At 35.3% G+C, this 24,712-nt stretch overlaps 1 protein-coding gene across 1 annotated transcript in view; it reads right to left on the bottom strand.

Moving 5' to 3' along the window:
- Positions 1-24,712, bottom strand: part of SPATS2 (spermatogenesis associated serine rich 2) — a 941,596-nt gene that overhangs the window by 630,642 nt on the left and 286,242 nt on the right. The window contains exon 3 of the mRNA XM_053705505.1: positions 2,013-2,092. Coding sequence (XP_053561480.1) covers positions 2,013-2,092 — 80 coding nt within the window. The remainder of the gene's footprint in view (positions 1-2,012; positions 2,093-24,712) is intronic.

Genomic DNA, 24,712 nt, shown 5'->3' with positions numbered 1-24,712 from the left:
CATGTGAGGGGAGGAGATATATAGCAGCTCTGCTTGGGTGATCCTCTTGCAACTTCCTGTTGGGAAGGAGAATATCCCATAAGTAATGGATGACCCGTGGACTGAATACACTTAACAAGAGAAACAGTTTAACTCTAGCGAGCCCATAGCACTGCACGCTAAGTGCTATTGTAAAAGTGCTAAAATATCCCCTTATGTCCTTAAATATAAATAAACGCTGCTATGCCAAGACCTACCCTCAGTTAAAATAAGTAAAATAAAATAAGTAAAATAAATGTAGCCGTGCTGTGTCCTCTCCACTGTGTAAAAGGGATCCCCACAATAAAAGTGCAGGAAGTCTCAGATGCAAGTGTCTCATAAGAGAGCTACACGTCTGTGTGAATAAAGGCAATAAGTGTCCCCTAGTCCTGATATACAATAACTATTGTACCTGCTAAGAAGCCTGCGGGCTGTGTGTGAGTGTAGGTCACCTGCATACCTGTATAACACTCACTCTACTGTGCTTACCCAGCTGCATATATCCTGCACCCAGTAGGTGAGCCCATCCTAGTTAACTTACACTAACTCTGGTTCTCGCATAGAAGGTACCCTAACAAGGTGAACAGAATGAGGCTGAGGACCACTCCCAGCACCACCTGTGGCAGGCTAGTGAAAAACTCCCTCAGAAGAATTACTCTTACTGCCTATAGTACTCCTCTATACCACTCTGTCCTTTTCTCGGTCCTCTCAGAGGGAATAGGAAACTCACAGCACTTTCAATACCCCTCTCCACGAAGAAGTCTAAGCACCTCACAATTTTACCTTTCTCCTGTGAAGACAAAAATAAGGACTGAGGGGAGTCAGGAAGTGGGTGGGATTAAAGCTCTTGGTATGTTGAATCATTTTTGCCTGCCTCCTGGTAGAGAGAAGTGTTTAATCCCATATGTCAAGGCTCGTGGACTATCACCACCTTATGAAAGAAGTATAAGAAATCATGTGCACCAATGGTTCTCTGTCTTTTTTATGCTTTTGGACACCCTTGCTCTACCTTTGAAGTTCATGTGACGTGAAATCTTTCAAGAAACAAAGGTTTACAATTAATGATACTAAACATATTTGTATATTTTCCATCCTCAGCCCTAAATCTGCAGAAACTCTTGGGTATTTTGCTTGCATTTTAAAAGGGATAGTAAAGTCCAAATTAAACTTCAGATAGGGTGTGTAATTTTACAAAACTTTCTAATTTACTTTTATCATCAAATTTGCTTTGTTCTCTTGTTATTCTTAGTTGAAATCTAAACCGAGGAAGGCTCATATGCTAATTTCTAAGCCCTTGAAGGCCGCCTTTTTTCTGAATGTATTTGACAGATTTTCACAGCTAGAGGGTGTTAGTTCATGTGCTTCATATAGCTAACACTGTGCTCACGCACGTTAAGTTATTTAAGAGTCAGCACCAATTGCCTGAAGTGCAAGTTTGTCAAAAGATCTGAGATAAGGAGGCAGTCAGCAGAAACTTAGATACAAGGTAAATACAGAGGTATAAAGTATATTTCTATAACAGTGTTAGTTATGCAAAACTGGGGAATGGTAAATAAAGGGATTATCTATCTTTTTAAACAATAACATTTTTGGTGTTTACTATCCCTTTAATAACTTGCCTATAGTTAAAGGAATATCAAACAATTTTTTTCTTTCACGATTTAGAAAAAACATGCAAGTTTAAACAACTTTCTAATTTACTTCTATTATCTAATTTGCTTTATTCTCTGGATATCCTTTGCTGAAAAAGGCTCAGGAGCTGGTAATTGGTGGCTGCACATAGATGCCTCATGTGATTGGCTCACCCATGTGCATTGCTGTCTTCAACAAAGGATATCTAAAGAATAAAGCAAAATCAGATAATAGAAGTAAATTGGAATGTTGTTAAAAATAGTTTTCTCTATCGGAATTATAAAATAATTTTTTTGAGAGTTTAGTGTCCCTTTAAGTATGTAACTTTAGTAGCAAAACAGTTTGTTCATTACCATACTTACCTTTTCTTTCATGTTTTCATAGGAACCCCCTTGAGCCATCACAGTGTTGGACTGGATATCAAAAACAAATCCTATGGAATCTACAAGAAGAAAATGCAAACCATGTTACAGTCATAATGTATCACCATTAAAAATGCTCACACACAAAAAAGGTATACAAACTGTATTCGTATAATTAAATTAATTAAAAATGTGTGCGATTAAGTGTACAATACAACTACACTATCATAATCAGTAAGTTTTAGTTAGTAATTTCTAGTTTCTAAGTCTAAGCGCTAAAATTGCTAAATAAAACCAAGGCCAAAATGTCTGTTTTCACTGTGTAATACAGTTAAGAGTTAAGATGTTATGTTATGGTTTAATGTGCCTTAAAGAAGCATGGTTATTTTTTTGTATAACTTAAAATAAAGATACCCATCTAATTAATTAGTGGGGCAGTAAAGTCAAAATAAAAGTTATGATTCAAATACCACACACAAATTCAAATAACTTTCCAATTAATTTCTATTATTAAACTAGCTTCATTCTCTTGGTATTCTTTGTTGAAGGAGCAGCAATGCACTACTGAACATACTGGCAGTACATTGCTGCTAACTAGGTCTATGGTGTTTAAAGGGACATGAAACCAAAAACATTTAGTTCATGATTCAGGTAGAGAATATCTTTTCAAACAAATTTACTTCTATTATCAAAATTTCTTCATTCTCATGATATTCTTTGTTAAAAAGTATCTTAATAGGCTCAGTATCCACTAATTGATGACTGCACATAGATTCCTCGTGTGATTGGCTCATATGCATTGCTATTTCTTTAAAAAGGATATCTAAAATTAGATAATAGATGTAAACTGGAATGTTGATTAAAATTGTATTCTCTATCTGAATCATGAAAGCAAAATTTTGAGTTTCATGTCACTTTAATAAAGGATACCAAGAGAACATATTTGATAATAGAAGTAAATGGGAAAGTTTTTTTTTTAAATTGCATACTCAATTAAAAAAGCAAAATGTTGACATTACTGTCCCTTTAAGCTGGCACCTACACTTAAACATGTTAAAGGATTAGAAAAGTGTGCTCTAAGTAAAGTAAAATAAACATGCACATGAGATAATATGGTCATATTAAGGAAATCCAATTTACAGTTTTACTAAAACGAAGTTTCTAAGTAATATAAATAAAACTTTTTAAATTTGTCAAACAAAACCATAAGCGACAGCCCAAAAATTAGGGCTGTTCAACAAGAATTGTACCTGACCCAGGGGTCAAGTCGGGCGGGAACGCATGGGAACGGAGCTCCTGCACTATTTTTGCAGGTGGAACTAAGTTCCCTCTGGACAAAGAACATAAATGCTTCAGTAAACACTACTGCTGCTGATGGGAGGAGCTAGAGTAAGTCTGGTTAGAGGGATAGTGAGATACTCTAGTAATGAGCAGTAACATTTCCTACAATAAACTAAATGCAAGCCTGTCAGCGGTCCTGCTGTGTGATCCCCCTGCACTGTGTGGAACACATTGTGATTAGATTTCTGTGTGGCTTGCTCTGGGGTTATTTAGCTCCCCTCAGCAAAAAACATAATTTATGTAAGGAACTTACCTGATAAATTCATTTCTTTCATATTGGCAAGAGTCCATGAGCTAGTGACGTATGGGATATACAATCTTACCAGGAGGGGCAAAGTTTCCCAAACCTCAAAATACCTATACACTCTCCACCAAACTCAAAATTCAGTTTAACGAATAGCCAAGAAGTGGGGTAATAAGAAAGGAGCGAAAGCATTAACAAGGAATTGGAATAATTGTGCTTTATACAAAAAAAATCAAAACCACCATAAAAAGGGTGGGCCTCATGGACTCTTGCCAATATGAAAGAAATGAATTTATCAGGTAAATTCTTACATAAATTATGTTTTCTTTCATGTAATTGGCAAGAGTCCATGAGCTAGTAACGTATGGGATAGCAAATACCCAAGATGTGGAACTCCACGCAAGAGTCACTAGAGAGGGAGGGATAAAAATAAAGACAGCCAATTCCGCTGAAAAATGAATCCACAACCCAAATCAAAAGTTTTAATCTTTATAATGAAAAAAAATGAAATTATAAGCAGAAGAATCAAACTGAAAGAGCTGCCTAAAGTACTTTTCAACCAAAAACTGCTTCTGAACAAGAGAAAAAACATCAAAATGGTAGAATTTAGTAAAAGTATGCAAAGACGACCAAGTTGCTGCTTTGCAAATCTGATCAACAGAAGCTTCATTCTTAAAAGCCCAGGAAGAAGAAACTGACCTAGTAGAATGAGCTGTAATCCTCTGAGGCGGGGATTTACCCGACTCCAAATAAGCATGATGAATCAAAAGCTTTAACCAAGATGCCAAAGAAATGGCAGAAGCCTTCTGACCTTTCCTAGAACCAGAAAAGATAACAAATAGACTAGAAGTCTTTCTGAAATCTTTAGTAGCTTCAACATAATATTTCAAAGCTCTTACTACATCCAAAGAATGTAAAGATCTCTCCAGAGAATTCTTAGGATTAGGACACAACGAAGGGACAACAATTTCTCTACTAATGTTGTTGGAATTCACAACTTAAGGTAAAAATTTAATAGAAGTCTGCAAAACCGCCTTATCCTGATGAAAAATCATAAGAAAGAGCAGATAATTCAGAAACTCTTCAAGCAGAAGAGATGGCCAAAAGGAACAATACTTTCCAAGAAAGTAATTTAATGTCTAGAGAATGCATAGGCTCAAACGGAGGAGCCTGTAAAGCAATCAAAACCAAATTAAGACTCCAAGAAGGAGAGATTGACTTAATGACAGGCTTAATACGAACCAAAGCCTGTACAAAGCAATGAATATCAGGAAGATAAGCAAATTTTCTGTGGAACAGAACAGAAAGAGCAGAAATTTGTCCTTTCAAGGAACTTGCAGACAAACCCTTATCCAAACCATCCTGAAGAAACTGTAAAATTCTAGGAATTCTAAAAGAATGCCAAGAGAATTTATGAGAAGAACACCATGAAATGTAAGTCTTCCAAACTCGGTAATAAATCTTTCTAGACACAGATTTGCGAGCCTGCAACACAGTATTAATCACTGAGTCAGAGAAACCTCTATGACTAAGCACTAAGCGTTCAATCTCCATACTTTCAAATTTAATGATTTCAGATACTGATGGAAAAATGGCCCTTGAGATAGGTCTGGCCTTAACGGAAGTGGCCAAGGTTGGCAATTGGACATCCGAACAAGATCCGCATACCAAAACCTGTGTGGCCATGCTGGAGCCACCAGCAGTACAAATGAACGCTCCATTATGATTTTGGAAATCACTCTTGGAAGAAGAACTAGAGGCGGAAAGATATAAGCAGGTTGATAACTCCAAGGAAGTGACAACGCATCCATTGCGTTCGCCTGAGGATCCCTGGACCTGGACAGATACCTGGGAAGTTTCCTGTTTAGATGAGAAGCCATCAGATCTATTTCTGGAAGCCCCCACATCTGAACAAACTGAAAAAACACATCTGGGTGAAGAGACCACTCTCCCGGATGTAAAGTCTGGCGACTGAGATAATCCGCTTCCCAATTGTCTATACCTGGGATATGGGACGCAGAGATTAGACAGGAGCTGGATTCCGCCCATGCAAGTATCCGAGATACTTCTTTCATAGCTTGAGGACTGTGAGTCCCACCTTGATGACTGACATACGCCATGGTTGTGACATTGTCTGTCTGAAAACAAATAAACGGTTCTCTCTTCAGAAGAGGCCAAAACAGAAGAGCTCTGAAAATCGCACGGAGTACCAAATCTCGCCTCTTGAGATTTCCAAACCCCTTGCGCTGTCAGAGATCCCCAGACAGCTCCCCAACCTGAAAGACTCGCATCTGTTGTAATCACAGTCCAGGTTGGACGAACAAAAGAGGCCCCTTGAACTAAACGATGGTGATCTAACCACCAAGTCAGAGATAGTCGAATATTGGGATTTAAGGATATTAGTTGTGATATCTTTGTATAATCCCTGCACCATTGGCTCAGCATACAAAGTTGAAGAGGTCTCATGTGAAAACGAGCAAAGGGGATTGCGTCCGATGCTGCAGTCATGAGACCTAAAACCTCCATGCACATAGCTACTGAAGGGAATGATTGAAACTGAAGGTTCCGACAAGCTGAAACCAATTTCAGACGTCTTTTGTCTGTTAGAGACAAAGTCATGGACACTGAATCTATTTGGAATCCTAAAAAGGTTACTCTTGTCTGAGGAATCAAGGAACTTTTTTGGTAAATTGAGCCTCCAACCATGTAAAAATTTGAAAAAACAACACTAGTTGATTTGTGTGTGATTCTGCAGAATGTAAAGACTGAGCAAGTACCAAGATATCGTCCAAATAAGGAAACACTGCAATACCCCGCTCTCTGATTACAGAGAGTAGGGCACCGAGAACCTTTGAAAAGATCCTTGGAGCTGTTGCTAGGCCAAAAGGAAGAGCAACAAATTGGTAATGCTTGTCTAGAAAAGAGAATCTCAGAAACTGATAGTAATCTGGATGAATCGGAATATGAAGATATGCATCCTGTAAGTCTATTGTGGACATATAATGCCCTTGCTGAACAAAAGGCAGAATAGTCCTTATAGTCACCATCTTGAATGTTGGTATTCTTAGATAACGATTCAAAATTTTTAGATCCAGAACTGGTCTGAAAGAATTCTCCTTCTTTGGAACAATGAACAGATTTGAATAAAACCCCAGACCCCGTTACTGAAAAGGAACTGGCACAATTACCCCAGAAAACTCCAGGTCTGAAACACACTTCAGGAAAGCCTGAGCCTTTACTGGGTTCACTGGAATGCGTGAGAGAAAGAAACTTCTCACAGGCGGTCTTACTTTGAAACCTATTCTGTACCCTTGAGAAACAATGTTCTGAATCCAATGATTTTGGATTGAATTGATCCAAACATCCTTGTAAAATCTTAGTCTGCCCCCTACCAGCTGCGCTGGAATGAGGGCCGCACCTTCATGTGGACTTGGGGGCTGATTTTGATTTTTTAAATGGCTTGGATTTATTCCAGACTGGAGAAGGCTTCCAATTGGAAACCGTTCCTTTAGGGGAAGGGTCAGGTTTCTGTTCCTTATTCTGACGAAAGGAACGAAAACGGTTAGCAGCCCTAAATTTACCCATAGATTTTTTATCCTGAGGCAAAAAAGCTCCCTTCCCCCAGTGACAGTTGAAATAATAGATTTCAACTGAGAACCAAATAATTTATTACCTTGGAAAGAAAGAGATAGCAACGTTGATTTAGAAGTCATATCAGCATTCCAAGATTTAAGCCATAAAGCTCTTCTAGCTAAAATAGCTAAAAACATATACCTGACATCAATTCTAATGATATCAAAAATGGCATCACAAATGAAATTATTAGCATGTTGAATTAGCTTAACAATGCTATACACATTATGATCTGGTACTTGTTGCGCTAAAGTTTCCAACCAAAAAGTTGAAGCAGCAGCAACATCAGCCAAAGAAATAGCAGGCCTAAGAAGATGACCTGAACATAAATAAGCCTTCCTTAGATAAGATTCAAGCTTCCTATCTAAAGGATCTTTAAAAGAAGTACTATCTGCCGTAGGAATAGTAGTACGCTTTGCAAGAATAAAGATGGCCCCATCAACTTTGGGGATCTTTTCCCAAAACTCCAATCTATCAGTCGGCAAAGGATACAGTTTCTTAAACATTGAAGAAGGAGTAAATGAAGTACCCAGTCTATTCCATTCCCTAGAAATTACATCTGAAATAGCATCAGGAACTGGAAAAACCTCTGGAATAACTACATGTGAGTTCTGAACAAAATAAGGTTAGAGTAACAAGAATGGCATATCATGGCATGAAGTTATAACCTCTTTTTACACATTTAGATTTTTAGGAGGGAAAATCATGTCCAACTATGAAGCACAAAAAAACGAAAGTCACAATCAGGTGAAGAGTGTTGCGGTGCTGTCATGAATTTACAATGGAAATGGTTAAATGAGAATGGTATATACTGTTTGTAGATGAAAACGTGTGTTAGGTGCTCGTATGTACAACCTGGTGTTAATAGAAAGGACTAGTGAATGTGATACGATGTAAACTCATTTTTACTATGAAGTTGTTCCAAGCATACTGTGTAAGATGATGTGACTATGATACGTCATTGTTTAATCCCATATACTGTAACTTGTCTATAGAAGTATGTTATGCCTTATAATAAACAGAACATTGATTAGACTTTTAGAAAACGCAAAAAATTGCAACCGCACTACACAAGTGAATGGGGACTGCTATTTGTACCTACTTTTATTTTTGCAGTGGGTACTTGCTGGAGTGCTTATGCAAGAATCAATGATTCAGAAAAGAGTAGAGTCAGAAATGTTAATTTCTGGCTCCAAGGGCAGATTGCATTTTTTAGCACTTACTGTCCCCTATTACTAATATAGGTATCAAAACCTTGAATAGGAAAGAGATGTGGGTGGAGCAGCGTATGTCTAAAATTAAAACCTAACTTTTATTTCAACACTTAAAAAAAAGAAGAAAAAATGATAATAACATACAATTAAAAACACAAATTCGCGTAGAACTTGGAAATTAGGGTTAAATTGTACCCTGTGTTTAGTATTTGGATGGGGTAACGATAAGAGAGAGGGGTATCAATATTCAGATATTATAGTTCTAGAATAAGGTTATCTGAAGAGCTGATGTAAGTGTGGATTCTCTTGTATCTCTGACACCTGTGTTATTGTGTCAAATTATTGTTGTGAATGCCTATAGTGTTACTACAAATGTTTTATCTCTCTGATCTAACTGGATAATATACACCTCCTCTATTGGGCTTGTGTTACAAGCTGAGATGATGAAGTATCGTACTCAATTAAATTTATGAGAGAATAAACTGTTATGATTTAAGATTTTAGTATTGTGTATATATACAGAAGTGATTCTGCTATATGTATTGAACTTGTATGATTTAGGATTTTAGTAATGTATATATATGCAGAAATGATTCTGCTGTATTTATTGAAGTTTAAATATTGAGAAGAAATGTATAAATCGAGTTGCAGTGTGTTGTAAAGATAAGTGCCTTTAGCTAATGCTTAAATAGCAATTTATATATTAGTTCTTACACACGTAATATGAGCATTCCCCTTATTTCTGGGGTACTCTGCTTTATCCAGAAGTTGTTATATCTTTTCTCTTAATTTTATTTAAGTGAACAGATTTTTTTTAAAACATGCATATAGACGCTTCTATATATATGTATTTAGTTATTTAACTCGTTAATACCGATATTTGTATCAATAGTTGGAGATGATATAGATTAATACTTGTGATCAATGTCTTAGTGTGATAATGAGACTTGGTTGTTATTGTGCTTATTGTTCAGTCTATTTGTTCTAGTAAACATGGATACTAGTGGAGTATTGGGGTCGCAAGCTTCAAATGAAATAGTTATTGGTTCTATTTTATATATAGAATCAAGTCAGTATCGAGCTGGTTGCTATTTCCCCTTAGTATCTATGTTGGCTTTGAGTTAAATACAGTTTTGTGTGATTCAGTATGTTACATTGTTTTGTATATTTTTAAATTTTCTCAGAAGTCACTACACTTGACCTAATGTATTGTTTCTTTATTTACTGACACTGTTGTATATGTTTGGTCTATTCAGTCTTAGATCTTACTTGCTAGTACAGGATTTGTTCACAATATTGTTTATATATTCTTGCGGTTCACTTGTATTATTAATTACTACGGTCAGCTGTATAATACCGCAATGGTTTTATATATCTAAACCCTGATAGCTTTCTTATATAAATTTCTTATATTTATATAGCTCTTTATAATTATGCTATTGGGTAGACCAAACAAATGTGGGTCTTAATTTGTTAAAATAACAACTGAGCTGAGTCAGCAATAGTCCCCCGGTTTCCAGCAGTATTGTTTGGGAGCCGGTATATTTTTAGGTATAACAGTCGTGTGATCTTTTAGAGTGTTGACTAGCGTCAGATAGATTGTAGTATATTCCGGTCAAGTAATACTGGAACTTCTATAACGGCAATTACTTAATAAAGTTCGGAGTCACACTTGTTTTCTTTTCACATTCACACTATATTATGGTTTCGTTATCCTTGCATTCACAACGTATTTAAGTAATACTGAATCTAGAAACATCCACTTCAGCTTCCCCCAACTTGTTTTTACATTAATCCCCAATACTCATTCATGCATTCATTGTTTTATCTAAGTTCTACGTTCTTTTGCTGATTAAAAACTAAATGGGTTGAAATCGAGATGTCAACCTCTCCCTAACATGTTTCGCCGTTTGTAATTCCGGCTTTTTCAAAGGGTGACGCGCGCAACATTTTTCGGTGTTTTATTGGCTTTGCTCCACCCTATTGTCGGTTGGTCGCCAATCAAATTTCTTCTGTGTTTGATTGATGGGTGTTTGAATTACACCGCTGTCTTTATGGATATCTTATTCTCTAAATGAATTTTAATTATGTCTTAAACCTTGATATAATACTAATAATGTATTCTGTAGAGTTATTGATGTATATTTCTGGGATGATGATCTACTTTATGCAAATTTGTGTTTGATCGATATCGTTCGTTGCACATTTGTCAGTTTTTATAAGTGTCCACTATATTACACTGACTCGGGATATAGATTTGGACTGTGAATAGTGTGGATAATGTGTATAGATGGACTCAATACAGCCATGTACTTGGAGTTAATAACTCACATGTAACTTTTAGGTTAATATTGATTCTTCATTAATATCTCTCATAGTATTTATGTTTAAATTAATATAAATATACCATTACAGGAATGGATAAGAAGATTTTTTAGAAGATATCATCTGTATATGGCATGTACTTGGGTTGAACCGATCAATTAGACTTTTGCAGATTAAACCTAGGTTGTTTTCTCATTACATCGTCCTCTGTCAGATGCATATACTGCTCATCGATTTTTATTCAATTTGTGTTAAGAGGATACTTCCAAAATAAATGTTGTATTAACTTATGAGGGTGTGAATTGGACATTTGGGGTGACAAACGTGACAGTGAACTGATGTGCTAACAATGTGAGAATGGCTTTGGATAGACTTTCTGTGGAGATATGAAGACAAAGAGTGGGTGCTGTGTGGGATGATGTATTTTTTCTGATATGCTTGGGTTAACGGGGATAATATTTTCGTTTTTATACACTGGATTTGGTGATTTTAATTTGTTGTGACAACGTTAATATACCCTTTAAGTGTAGCTAAGTGAGACATTTATGTTTGGGGAAGTTGATAGGCTTGGTGGGGTGCCATGCTTTTGCACACTATATGTTTAATTGTGTTTGATACTTAGGACAAGTGTCATACTTGAAAAGTGAGTAATCGGTGAGGTTAGATTCTGGTGAGTAGGGGTGTAGTGTGCTCTTGAATAGTGGTAATGGTGTTGTAGGGGATGAAGGGGTAGTTGTCAATGTAAAAAAGTAGTATGTAAAGAGTAAAGGGGGATCGGGTGAGAAAAGGGGGGCTAGGGGAGGAATTGATGTGATTGGAAGGTTGGGGGTGAGTGTGTCAACTATGAGAAAAAGGGGTGAAAAACAATGTGAGGTGGTTTATATTCCACTGGGATTAGAACTGAGAAAGTGTTGATATAGTATGATTAAGAGAACCAACTTGGTGAGTGTAATATAAATTGAATTCTAATTGATGGATTTTAAGAAATAATTTTTACTGAATACATTTTGTTGTTTTGCAGAAAAAACCTATATGTTTGTATTATTTTGATATGAGTTGTTATAGGAACACCTAGGCTTATTAATATCATTGTATGAATTTTAATGCAAAATTTGAATGGTATATTTTACTTTTTCAGTGTTATAAGAACATTGAGTAATTGTTTTGTTCATTTAAACCTTTTGGATGAACACAATCCATAAGGTATATCCATTTGGTTTCTATCTTTTGGAGGGCCTTCTCTAGGTCTCCTCCTCTTAGTCCTAAGGACAGCTTTTGGACACCATAACATTCCAGTTCAGAGGTTTTGCAATGATGGTGTTTTAGAAAGTGAGATGCTACAGATGTTAACTTTTTGTCTTTTTGTAAATCTTTGGGAGCATTACGAATATTTCTTAAGTGTTCCATGATTCTTGTGTGTAACTTTCTAGTGGTCATTCCTATGTAAGTATAGGGACACTTGCATTGGAGGGCATATATGAGTCCCACTGTGTTACAACTTAAGTAAGTTTTGATTTGGTGTGATTTGCCAAATCTATCTGTGATAGTTTTTTTCTTTTTCATCATGTGTGGGCAAGTTGAACAGCTTCCACATGGGAAAGAGCCTTTCTCTGGAGTTCTTATTGATTTTGTTCTCTTGATGTAATGGCTAGGACTTAATCTCTCTTTTAGATTTCTTGATCTTCTATAGCTGATTTCAGCTTTTTGACCAATTATACTTTTTAAAATTGGATCAGCTTGTAGTATATGCCAGTTGTTTTGAATGATTCTGATGACTTCTTGTGATTGGTCATTATAGGTCAAGACTAATCTTGTTTTTTTATCCTGTTTTTTTGGTCGGACCTTCAATAGGTCAGATCTGGGTGTATTATATGCTCTTTTTTTTGCTTTTTGAATTGACCTTTTGCTGTAACCTCTCACTTTTAACCTGTTTTCTAGTTCTGTGGCTCTTTTTCTAAAGGTTTGCTCGTCTGAGCAATTGCGTTTAATCCTAAGAAATTCCCCTATGGGTAGCGATTTGGTGGTGTTGGGTGCGTGTGCACTGGTTGAATGAAGTACATTGTTAGTGGCTGTTCTTTTTCTATACAGGTCTGTTGAGAGTGTGCCATCAGGGTTCTTCTGAATGAGTAAGTCTAGGAAGGATATATTGGTTAAACTTTTTTCATAAGTTAGTTTTATATTTAATTTATTGTTGTTTAGATGTTCAAGAAAATTATCTAGTTCAGATTCTGGTCCTTCCCATAAGAATAAGATGTCATCGATAAATCTAACCCACATTGGGATGTATTTAGTGTATTGATCATTGATATCTGAGAAAACATGTTTTTGTTCCCACCAGCCTAGGAACAGGTTGGCATACGTGGGTGCACATGCAGTGCCCATCGCTGTTCCTTGGGTTTGGAGATAGTATTTGTTGTTGAAAAGAAAATAATTTTTAGTTAACACGAACTTCAATAAATTTATCATGAATTCATTATAGTCTTGACTTTCTTCTGATGACATATCTAGAAAGTATTTTACAGCATTAAGTCCGAGTTGATGATTTATGCTAGTGTACAAAGACTCGACATCTGAGGTTACTAACCAAGTTGTTTCGGAAATATGAATATCTTCAATGATTTGCAGTACTTCCATGGTGTCTCTCACATACGATGGGAGTTGAGTTAGGAATTGTCTGAGTCTTAGATCTATGTACTGACTTGCTTTCTCGGTTAAGTTGTCGTTTCCTGAGACTATTGGACGACCCGGAGGTTGCTTATTGTTTTTGTGAATTTTTGGGATCAAATAAAACGTAGCTGTTTTTGGGTGAGATACATTTAGAAATTTTGTTTCTTTAGTTGTGATGAGGCCTCTTCTTTTTGCATCTTCAATTAATTTGTTATATTGCTGATGGAATTGTTCTGTAGGATTGCTCCAAAGTTCTCTATAACATACAGAATTTTTCAATTGAATAGATGCTTCTTTTAGATACATACTTTCAGGCCATATAACAATATTTCCACCCTTATCTGCGTTTCGGATGATCACATTGTCCCATTCTTCCATCTCTTTTAATGCTTCTCTTTCTTTTTTGGTCAAGTTTTTGGCTTTTGTTTGAATTTTGAGTTCGTTGATTGAATTACATACTATTTGATTGAAGACATCTATGTTTGAGCTGATGTTTGTGGCTGGTACAAATTTAGATTTGTTTTTCAATTGTTTTCTCCAGTTTGATACCTCTGGGCTTTCTTGTTCTGTTAGTAGATCTTCTAAATTTCTTAAGGACTCTAGTTCTTCTTCTGACAAGTTAGATATATTTTCTAGAGTATCTTTATTTGCAAAATATTTTTTGAGGAGAAGTTTACGAAGGAAAAGTTGAATGTCCTTGATTGTTTCGAATTTGTCCAGTTGGGAATTAGGACAAAAGGATAATCCTTTGGATAGGACACTTATATGGTGTTTGGAAAGTCTTTTCTCTGAGAGATTGATAATTCTTAATTCTTCATTCTTAATTGTGAGAATGGGCTCAGATTTCGTCTCTGAGGTTTTTGGAATCTGTCTTTGATGTTCTTCTTGTTGTTGTTCCTTGTGTTTCTTTTGTTGGAACCTCCCACCTCTTCTGGTGGTTCTGAATCTGAACTTAGGTCGTCTTCTAAAAAAGACTTTCTTTTTCTGTTTTCAATAGTAGATGATTTCTTTGATGTTGAGGGTTCTTCCTGTTGCTCTTTACCGTTGTTTTCCTGTTCCTCATTATCGGTATCAGAAACATCCGTTTCAACAATGTTCACTCTCCTTTGAGTTTTGTAATTGGAAGTAAAATTTTTGTTTTTCCATTTATAAACTTTGTTGTTTTGGAAATCCTGAATGTCTCTTTGTAGTTTACCTTTCTTAGTTGATTTAATTTCATTTTCATACTTGTCGAGCTCTTTTTGATATTTCTTGTATGCATTCTCAAATTCTTTAAGATTTTCGAACTGTTTTAGCTGTTCATTCTGTACTTTGATTAAGTCTTCCAGTCTTTCATATTCCGATGAATTATGTTTTATCAAGATCTTCATTAGTTTAGCTGAACATTCGCTCAAAGCTTCTTCCCATTCAACGCTTAGTTCTTTTTTTCTGAATTCAAAGGCTGGGAAAAGTTGAATTCGCAGTCCTCTTGGGATAAGATTTCTCTGAATATATTGCTCACAGAACTGCTCATCCCACCATAATTTATCCTGTTTGAACAGGTTTTTATGTAGTTCTCTTAGCAGCGTGTCTAAATTATTCGGTGTTATATCAGAGTTTCCACTAGACGAGTCTTGGAACACTTCATTAAGATCACTTTGTCTTTTTTGCTCCCTGGTTTGCTTATCTTTATCAAATTTATTTGCCATACTTTCTTATAATATTTTGATGTGTGTGCTATTCTGGTTGCGGAAATCCTATATGAAGAATAGGATAATGTGAACTACTAGAAAACGCAAAAAATTGCAACCGCACTACACAAGTGAATGGGGACTGCTATTTGTACCTACTTTTATTTTTGCAGTGGGTACTTGCTGGAGTGCTTATGCAAGAATCAATGATTCAGAAAAGAGTAGAGTCAGAAATGTTAATTTCTGGCTCCAAGGGCAGATTGCATTTTTTAGCACTTACTGTCCCCTATTACTAATATAGGTATCAAAACCTTGAATAGGAAAGAGATGTGGGTGGAGCAGCGTATGTCTAAAATTAAAACCTAACTTTTATTTCAACACTTAAAAAAAAGAAGAAAAAATGATAATAACATACAATTAAAAACACAAATTCGCGTAGAACTTGGAAATTAGGGTTAAATTGTACCCTGTGTTTAGTATTTGGATGGGGTAACGATAAGAGAGAGGGGTATCAATATTCAGATATTATAGTTCTAGAATAAGGTTATCTGAAGAGCTGATGTAAGTGTGGATTCTCTTGTATCTCTGACACCTGTGTTATTGTGTCAAATTATTGTTGTGAATGCCTATAGTGTTACTACAAATGTTTTATCTCTCTGATCTAACTGGATAATATACACCTCCTCTATTGGGCTTGTGTTACAAGCTGAGATGATGAAGTATCGTACTCAATTAAATTTATGAGAGAATAAACTGTTATGATTTAAGATTTTAGTATTGTGTATATATACAGAAGTGATTCTGCTATATGTATTGAACTTGTATGATTTAGGATTTTAGTAATGTATATATATGCAGAAATGATTCTGCTGTATTTATTGAAGTTTAAATATTGAGAAGAAATGTATAAATCGAGTTGCAGTGTGTTGTAAAGATAAGTGCCTTTAGCTAATGCTTAAATAGCAATTTATATATTAGTTCTTACACACGTAATATGAGCATTCCCCTTATTTCTGGGGTACTCTGCTTTATCCAGAAGTTGTTATATCTTTTCTCTTAATTTTATTTAAGTGAACAGATTTTTTTAAAACATGCATATAGACGCTTCTATATATATGTATTTAGTTATTTAACTCGTTAATACCGATATTTGTATCAATAGTTGGAGATGATATAGATTAATACTTGTGATCAATGTCTTAGTGTGATAATGAGACTTGGTTGTTATTGTGCTTATTGTTCAGTCTATTTGTTCTAGTAAACATGGATACTAGTGGAGTATTGGGGTCGCAAGCTTCAAATGAAATAGTTATTGGTTCTATTTTATATATAGAATCACGTCAGTATCGAGCTGGTTGCTATTTCCCCTTAGTATCTATGTTGGCTTTGAGTTAAATACAGTTTTGTGTGATTCAGTATGTTACATTGTTTTGTATATTTTTAAATTTTCTCAGAAGTCACTACACTTGACCTAATGTATTGTTTCTTTATTTACTGACACTGTTGTATATGTTTGGTCTATTCAGTCTTAGATCTTACTTGCTAGTACAGGATTTGTTCACAATATTGTTTATATATTCTTGCGGTTCACTTGTATTATTAATTACTACGGTCAGCTGTATAATACCGCAATGGTTTTATATATCTAAACCCTGATAGCTTTCTTATATAAATTTCTTATATTTATATAGCTCTTTATAATTATGCTATTGGGTAGACCAAACAAATGTGGGTCTTAATTTGTTAAAATAACAACTGAGCTGAGTCAGCAATAGTCCCCCGGTTTCCAGCAGTATTGTTTGGGAGCCGGTATATTTTTAGGTATAACAGTCGTGTGATCTTTTAGAGTGTTGACTAGCGTCAGATAGATTGTAGTATATTCCGGTCAAGTAATACTGGAACTTCTATAACGGCAATTACTTAATAAAGTTCGGAGTCACACTTGTTTTCTTTTCACATTCACACTATATTATGGTTTCGTTATCCTTGCATTCACAACGTATTTAAGTAATACTGAATCTAGAAACATCCACTTCAGCTTCCCCCAACTTGTTTTTACATTAATCCCCAATACTCATTCATGCATTCATTGTTTTATCTAAGTTCTACGTTCTTTTGCTGATTAAAAACTAAATGGGTTGAAATCGAGATGTCAACCTCTCCCTAACATGTTTCGCCGTTTGTAATTCCGGCTTTTTCAAAGGGTGACGCGCGCAACATTTTTCGGTGTTTTATTGGCTTTGCTCCACCCTATTGTCGGTTGGTCGCCAATCAAATTTCTTCTGTGTTTGATTGATGGGTGTTTGAATTACACCGCTGTCTTTATGGATATCTTATTCTCTAAATGAATTTTAATTATGTCTTAAACCTTGATATAATACTAATAATGTATTCTGTAGAGTTATTGATGTATATTTCTGGGATGATGATCTACTTTATGCAAATTTGTGTTTGATCGATATCGTTCGTTGCACATTTGTCAGTTTTTATAAGTGTCCACTATATTACACTGACTCGGGATATAGATTTGGACTGTGAATAGTGTGGATAATGTGTATAGATGGACTCAATACAGCCATGTACTTGGAGTTAATAACTCACATGTAACTTTTAGGTTAATATTGATTCTTCATTAATATCTCTCATAGTATTTATGTTTAAATTAATATAAATATACCATTACAGGAATGGATAAGAAGATTTTTTAGAAGATATCATCTGTATATGGCATGTACTTGGGTTGAACCGATCAATTAGACTTTTGCAGATTAAACCTAGGTTGTTTTCTCATTACATCGTCCTCTGTCAGATGCATATACTGCTCATCGATTTTTATTCAATTTGTGTTAAGAGGATACTTCCAAAATAAATGTTGTATTAACTTATGAGGGTGTGAATTGGACATTTGGGGTGACAAACGTGACAGTGAACTGATGTGCTAACAATGTGAGAATGGCTTTGGATAGACTTTCTGTGGAGATATGAAGACAAAGAGTGGGTGCTGTGTGGGATGATGTATTTTTTCTGATATGCTTGGGTTAACGGGGATAATATTTTCGTTTTTATACACTGGATTTGGTGATTTTAATTTGTTGTGACAACGTTAATATACCCTTTAAGTGTAGCTAAGTGAGACATTTATGTTTGGGGAAGTTGATAGGCTTGGTGGGGTGCCATGCTTTTGCACACTATATGTTTAATTGTGTTTGATACTTAGGACAAGTGTCATACTTGAAAAGTGAGTAATCGGTGAGGTTAGATTCTGGTGAGTAGGGGTGTAGTGTGCTCTTGAATAGTGGTAATGGTGTTGTAGGGGATGAAGGGGTAGTTGTCAATGTAAAAAAGTAGTATGTAAAGAGTAAAGGGGGATCGGGTGAGAAAAGGGGGGCTAGGGGAGGAATTGATGTGATTGGAAGGTTGGGGGTGAGTGTGTCAACTATGAGAAAAAGGGGTGAAAAACAATGTGAGGTGGTTTATATTCCACTGGGATTAGAACTGAGAAAGTGTTGATATAGTATGATTAAGAGAACCAACTTGGTGAGTGTAATATAAATTGAATTCTAATTGATGGATTTTAAGAAATAATTTTTACTGAATACATTTTGTTGTTTTGCAGAAAAAACCTATATGTTTGTATTATTTTGATATGAGTTGTTATAGGAACACCTAGGCTTATTAATATCATTGTATGAATTTTAATGCAAAATTTGAATGGTATATTTTACTTTTTCAGTGTTATAAGAACATTGAGTAATTGTTTTGTTCATTTAAACCTTTTGGATGAACACAATCCATAAGGTATATCCATTTGGTTTCTATCTTTTGGAGGGCCTTCTCTAGGTCTCCTCCTCTTAGTCCTAAGGACAGCTTTTGGACACCATAACATTCCAGTTCAGAGGTTTTGCAATGATGGTGTTTTAGAAAGTGAGATGCTACAGATGTTAACTTTTTGTCTTTTTGTAAATCTTTGGGAGCATTACGAATATTTCTTAAGTGTTCCATGATTCTTGTGTGTAACTTTCTAGTGGTCATTCCTATGTAAGTATAGGGACACTTGCATTGGAGGGCATATATGAGTCCCACTGTGTTACAACTTAAGTAAGTTTTGATTTGGTGTGATTTGCCAAATCTATCTGTGATAGTTTTTTTCTTTTTCATCATGTGTGGGCAAGTTGAACAGCTTCCACATGGGAAAGAGCCTTTCTCTGGAGTTCTTATTGATTTTGTTCTCTTGATGTAATGGCTAGGACTTAATCTCTCTTTTAGATTTCTTGATCTTCTATAGCTGATTTCAGCTTTTTGACCAATTATACTTTTTAAAATTGGATCAGCTTGTAGTATATGCCAGTTGTTTTGAATGATTCTGATGACTTCTTGTGATTGGTCATTATAGGTCAAGACTAATCTTGTTTTTTTATCCTGTTTTTTTGGTCGGACCTTCAATAGGTCAGATCTGGGTGTATTATATGCTCTTTTTTTTGCTTTTTGAATTGACCTTTTGCTGTAACCTCTCACTTTTAACCTGTTTTCTAGTTCTGTGGCTCTTTTTCTAAAGGTTTGCTCGTCTGAGCAATTGCGTTTAATCCTAAGAAATTCCCCTATGGGTAGCGATTTGGTGGTGTTGGGTGCGTGTGCACTGGTTGAATGAAGTACATTGTTAGTGGCTGTTCTTTTTCTATACAGGTCTGTTGAGAGTGTGCCTTTACAAAAAGACAAAAAGTTAACATCTGTAGCATCTCACTTTCTAAAACACCATCATTGCAAAACCTCTGAACTGGAATGTTATGGTGTCCAAAAGCTGTCCTTAGGACTAAGAGGAGGAGACCTAGAGAAGGCCCTCCAAAAGATAGAAACCAAATGGATATACCTTATGGATTGTGTTCATCCAAAAGGTTTAAATGAACAAAACAATTACTCAATGTTCTTATAACACTGAAAAAGTAAAATATACCATTCAAATTTTGCATTAAAATTCATACAATGATATTAATAAGCCTAGGTGTTCCTATAACAACTCATATCAAAATAATACAAACATATAGGTTTTTTCTGCAAAACAACAAAATGTATTCAGTAAAAATTATTTCTTAAAATCCATCAATTAGAATTCAATTTATATTACACTCACCAAGTTGGTTCTCTTAATCATACTATATCAACACTTTCTCAGTTCTAATCCCAGTGGAATATAAACCACCTCACATTGTTTTTCACCCCTTTTTCTCATAGTTGACACACTCACCCCCAACCTTCCAATCACATCAATTCCTCCCCTAGCCCCCCTTTTCTCACCCGATCCCCCTTTACTCTTTACATACTACTTTTTTACATTGACAACTACCCCTTCATCCCCTACAACACCATTACCACTATTCAAGAGCACACTACACCCCTACTCACCAGAATCTAACCTCACCGATTACTCACTTTTCAAGTATGACACTTGTCCTAAGTATCAAACACAATTAAACATATAGTGTGCAAAAGCATGGCACCCCACCAAGCCTATCAACTTCCCCAAACATAAATGTCTCACTTAGCTACACTTAAAGGGTATATTAACGTTGTCACAACAAATTAAAATCACCAAATCCAGTGTATAAAAACGAAAATATTATCCCCGTTAACCCAAGCATATCAGAAAAAATACATCATCCCACACAGCACCCACTCTTTGTCTTCATATCTCCACAGAAAGTCTATCCAAAGCCATTCTCACATTGTTAGCACATCAGTTCACTGTCACGTTTGTCACCCCAAATGTCCAATTCACACCCTCATAAGTTAATACAACATTTATTTTGGAAGTATCCTCTTAACACAAATTGAATAAAAATCGATGAGCAGTATATGCATCTGACAGAGGACGATGTAATGAGAAAACAACCTAGGTTTAATCTGCAAAAGTCTAATTGATCGGTTCAACCCAAGTACATGCCATATACAGATGATATCTTCTAAAAAATCTTCTTATCCATTCCTGTAATGGTATATTTATATTAATTTAAACATAATACTATGAGAGATATTAATGAAGAATCAATATTAACCTAAAAGTTACATGTGAGTTATTAACTCCAAGTACATGGCTGTATTGAGTCCATCTATACACATTATCCACACTATTCACAGTCCAAATCTATATCCCGAGTCAGTGTAATATAGTGGACACTTATAAAAACTGACAAATGTGCAACGAACGATATCGATCAAACACAAATTTGCATAAAGTAGATCATCATCCCAGAAATATACATCAATAACTCTACAGAATACATTATTAGTATTATATCAAGGTTTAAGACATAATTAAAATTCATTTAGAGAATAAGATATCCATAAAGACAGCGGTGTAATTCAAACACCCATCAATCAAACACAGAAGAAATTTGATTGGCGACCAACCGACAATAGGGTGGAGCAAAGCCAATAAAACACCGAAAAATGTTGCGCGCGTCACCCTTTGAAAAAGCCGGAATTACAAACGGCGAAACATGTTAGGGAGAGGTTGACATCTCGATTTCAACCCATTTAGTTTTTAATCAGCAAAAGAACGTAGAACTTAGATAAAACAATGAATGCATGAATGAGTATTGGGGATTAATGTAAAAACAAGTTGGGGGAAGCTGAAGTGGATGTTTCTAGATTCAGTATTACTTAAATACGTTGTGAATGCAAGGATAACGAAACCATAATATAGTGTGAATGTGAAAAGAAAACAAGTGTGACTCCGAACTTTATTAAGTAATTGCCGTTATAGAAGTTCCAGTATTACTTGACCGGAATATACTACAATCTATCTGACGCTAGTCAACACTCTAAAAGATCACACGACTGTTATACCTAAAAATATACCGGCTCCCAAACAATACTGCTGGAAACCGGGGGACTATTGCTGACTCAGCTCAGTTGTTATTTTAACAAATTAAGACCCACATTTGTTTGGTCTACCCAATAGCATAATTATAAAGAGCTATATAAATATAAGAAATTTATATAAGAAAGCTATCAGGGTTTAGATATATAAAACCATTGCGGTATTATACAGCTGACCGTAGTAATTAATAATACAAGTGAACCGCAAGAATATATAAACAATATTGTGAACAAATCCTGTACTAGCAAGTAAGATCTAAGACTGAATAGACCAAACATATACAACAGTGTCAGTAAATAAAGAAACAATACATTAGGTCAAGTGTAGTGACTTCTGAGAAAATTTAAAAATATACAAAACAATGTAACATACTGAATCACACAAAACTGTATTTAACTCAAAGCCAACATAGATACTAAGGGGAAATAGCAACCAGCTCGATACTGACTTGATTCTATATATAAAATAGAACCAATAACTATTTCATTTGAAGCTTGCGACCCCAATACTCCACTAGTATCCATGTTTACTAGAACAAATAGACTGAACAATAAGCACAATAACAACCAAGTCTCATTATCACACTAAGACATTGATCACAAGTATTAATCTATATCATCTCCAACTATTGATACAAATATCGGTATTAACGAGTTAAATAACTAAATACATATATATAGAAGCGTCTATATGCATGTTTTAAAAAAATCTGTTCACTTAAATAAAATTAAGAGAAAAGATATAACAACTTCTGGATAAAGCAGAGTACCCCAGAAATAAGGGGAATGCTCATATTACGTGTGTAAGAACTAATATATAAATTGCTATTTAAGCATTAGCTAAAGGCACTTATCTTTACAACACACTGCAACTCGATTTATACATTTCTTCTCAATATTTAAACTTCAATAAATACAGCAGAATCATTTCTGCATATATATACATTACTAAAATCCTAAATCATACAAGTTCAATACATATAGCAGAATCACTTCTGTATATATACACAATACTAAAATCTTAAATCATAACAGTTTATTCTCTCATAAATTTAATTGAGTACGATACTTCATCATCTCAGCTTGTAACACAAGCCCAATAGAGGAGGTGTATATTATCCAGTTAGATCAGAGAGATAAAACATTTGTAGTAACACTATAGGCATTCACAACATTGATTAGACTTTACTTGCTGCCTGTCTGATTGTTCCCGAGATATCTCGTCAAGTAACCCATTCAGTTCCAGGTGAAGTTGTAGAATACTGCTAAGTGTCAAGTTATACCCCCGGTTATAAGAAAACGCCTCACAATTCTGGTGTCAGAGCGTGGGATTCGCACTGGGTAAGTAGAGAATTGTTTTTTTATCCTGCTTTTTCCTCTTTGAATATGAACACAAAGTCTGGCCGGTGTTAAGGGGAAATAATAAGGGGTTAAACGCCCCTGGACAGGTTTGAATCCTGACGTTAAGCGTGGGTTTAAGTCCTAGCGCAAGTTATAGCGAAGATTATAGAGTGGGTTAAAGCTTCACCTTATTTTGCAAGTTCAAGTCTTGCTATAATGGAAGTTAGTCATTTTAAATGTTAAAGTTCCTTATATAAGCATATAGTAAAGTTTATTTTAAACATCACTGAAACAAAGTGGTCACCTGTTGATGCTTATTGCTTATTTGCTTTTGCTTCACTGCTTTATATTAAGTAATTATTGCTGCTATTATTGTATTGCGAAAATGGGGTCTACAAAACTGCTGCCATATAGTGTTCCAGACACATCCCTACTCTTCAACAAAAGATACCAAGGAAACAAAAATTTCTAAAAGAAGAAAATTAGAAAGTTGATTAAAATTGCATGTTCTGTCTAAATCATGAAAGAAATATAGAGAGTGAACCTGACAAATCAAATTTAGATCCTGTAGAGGAATGGGCTCTTTTAGAAGTGAACATTTTTTTTCGTCGGTCTTGAAACAATATTCTAAGATCATTATTGAAGTTAAGTTTTCAATATCAAAAATGAAAGTGCAGGAGACTAAAAGGAAAAATCTATAACTGTAATTTTGAATAACAAGAGCCTGCCCCTGTGAAATGTGTTGAGAGCCCTTCAGGAACTTTATTTCCTTTAAACCTGTATACTTTTGCAATTCTCAAGAGAAAGACCATTTTGGAATCCTTATGGAACTAGACATTGTCCTGTAAATTTTTGTTTAGTCAATATAACATTTTTGACCAACATCCAATCAAAGGTTTAACATTGACTATTATCCTGTCCAAAGTAAGAAAGGTAGAAATTCTGTGACACATGAAAAAAATGAAATAACGGAGTTAAAAACAAAAATTATGCTTACCAGATAATTTCCATTCCTTCTGTATGGGAAGAGCCCACAGCTTCCTTACTTGTGGGACATACTGAACCTGGCCACTAGGAGGAGGCAAAGACACCCAAGCCAAAGGCTTAAATACTTCCCCCACTTCATCATAACCCCAATCATTCTGTTGAGGGAACAAGGAACAGTCGGAGAAATATCAGAGTGAAAAGGGTACCCTCAGGGGACTTGTAAAAAAAGCCCTTCTCCAGTTCATCCTGGAGAACAGAATAAGTAGGTCCTCCACAACTTATGATAGATGTGACGAGCAACCAGCTTACAAGCTCAAATGAGAGTAAAAATAACTTTTAGAAAACCCTCTCTTGGCTAGAACTAAGCGGTCAATCTCCATACAGTCAGTCTCAGAGAATCAA

The sequence above is a fragment of the Bombina bombina genome, chromosome 3 (genome assembly GCF_027579735.1).
Source record: "Bombina bombina isolate aBomBom1 chromosome 3, aBomBom1.pri, whole genome shotgun sequence".
NCBI classification, from domain to species: domain Eukaryota; kingdom Metazoa; phylum Chordata; class Amphibia; order Anura; family Bombinatoridae; genus Bombina; species Bombina bombina.
Note: the sequence above shows the minus strand (reverse complement) of the source record. Positions and strands in the feature narration are given on the sequence as shown.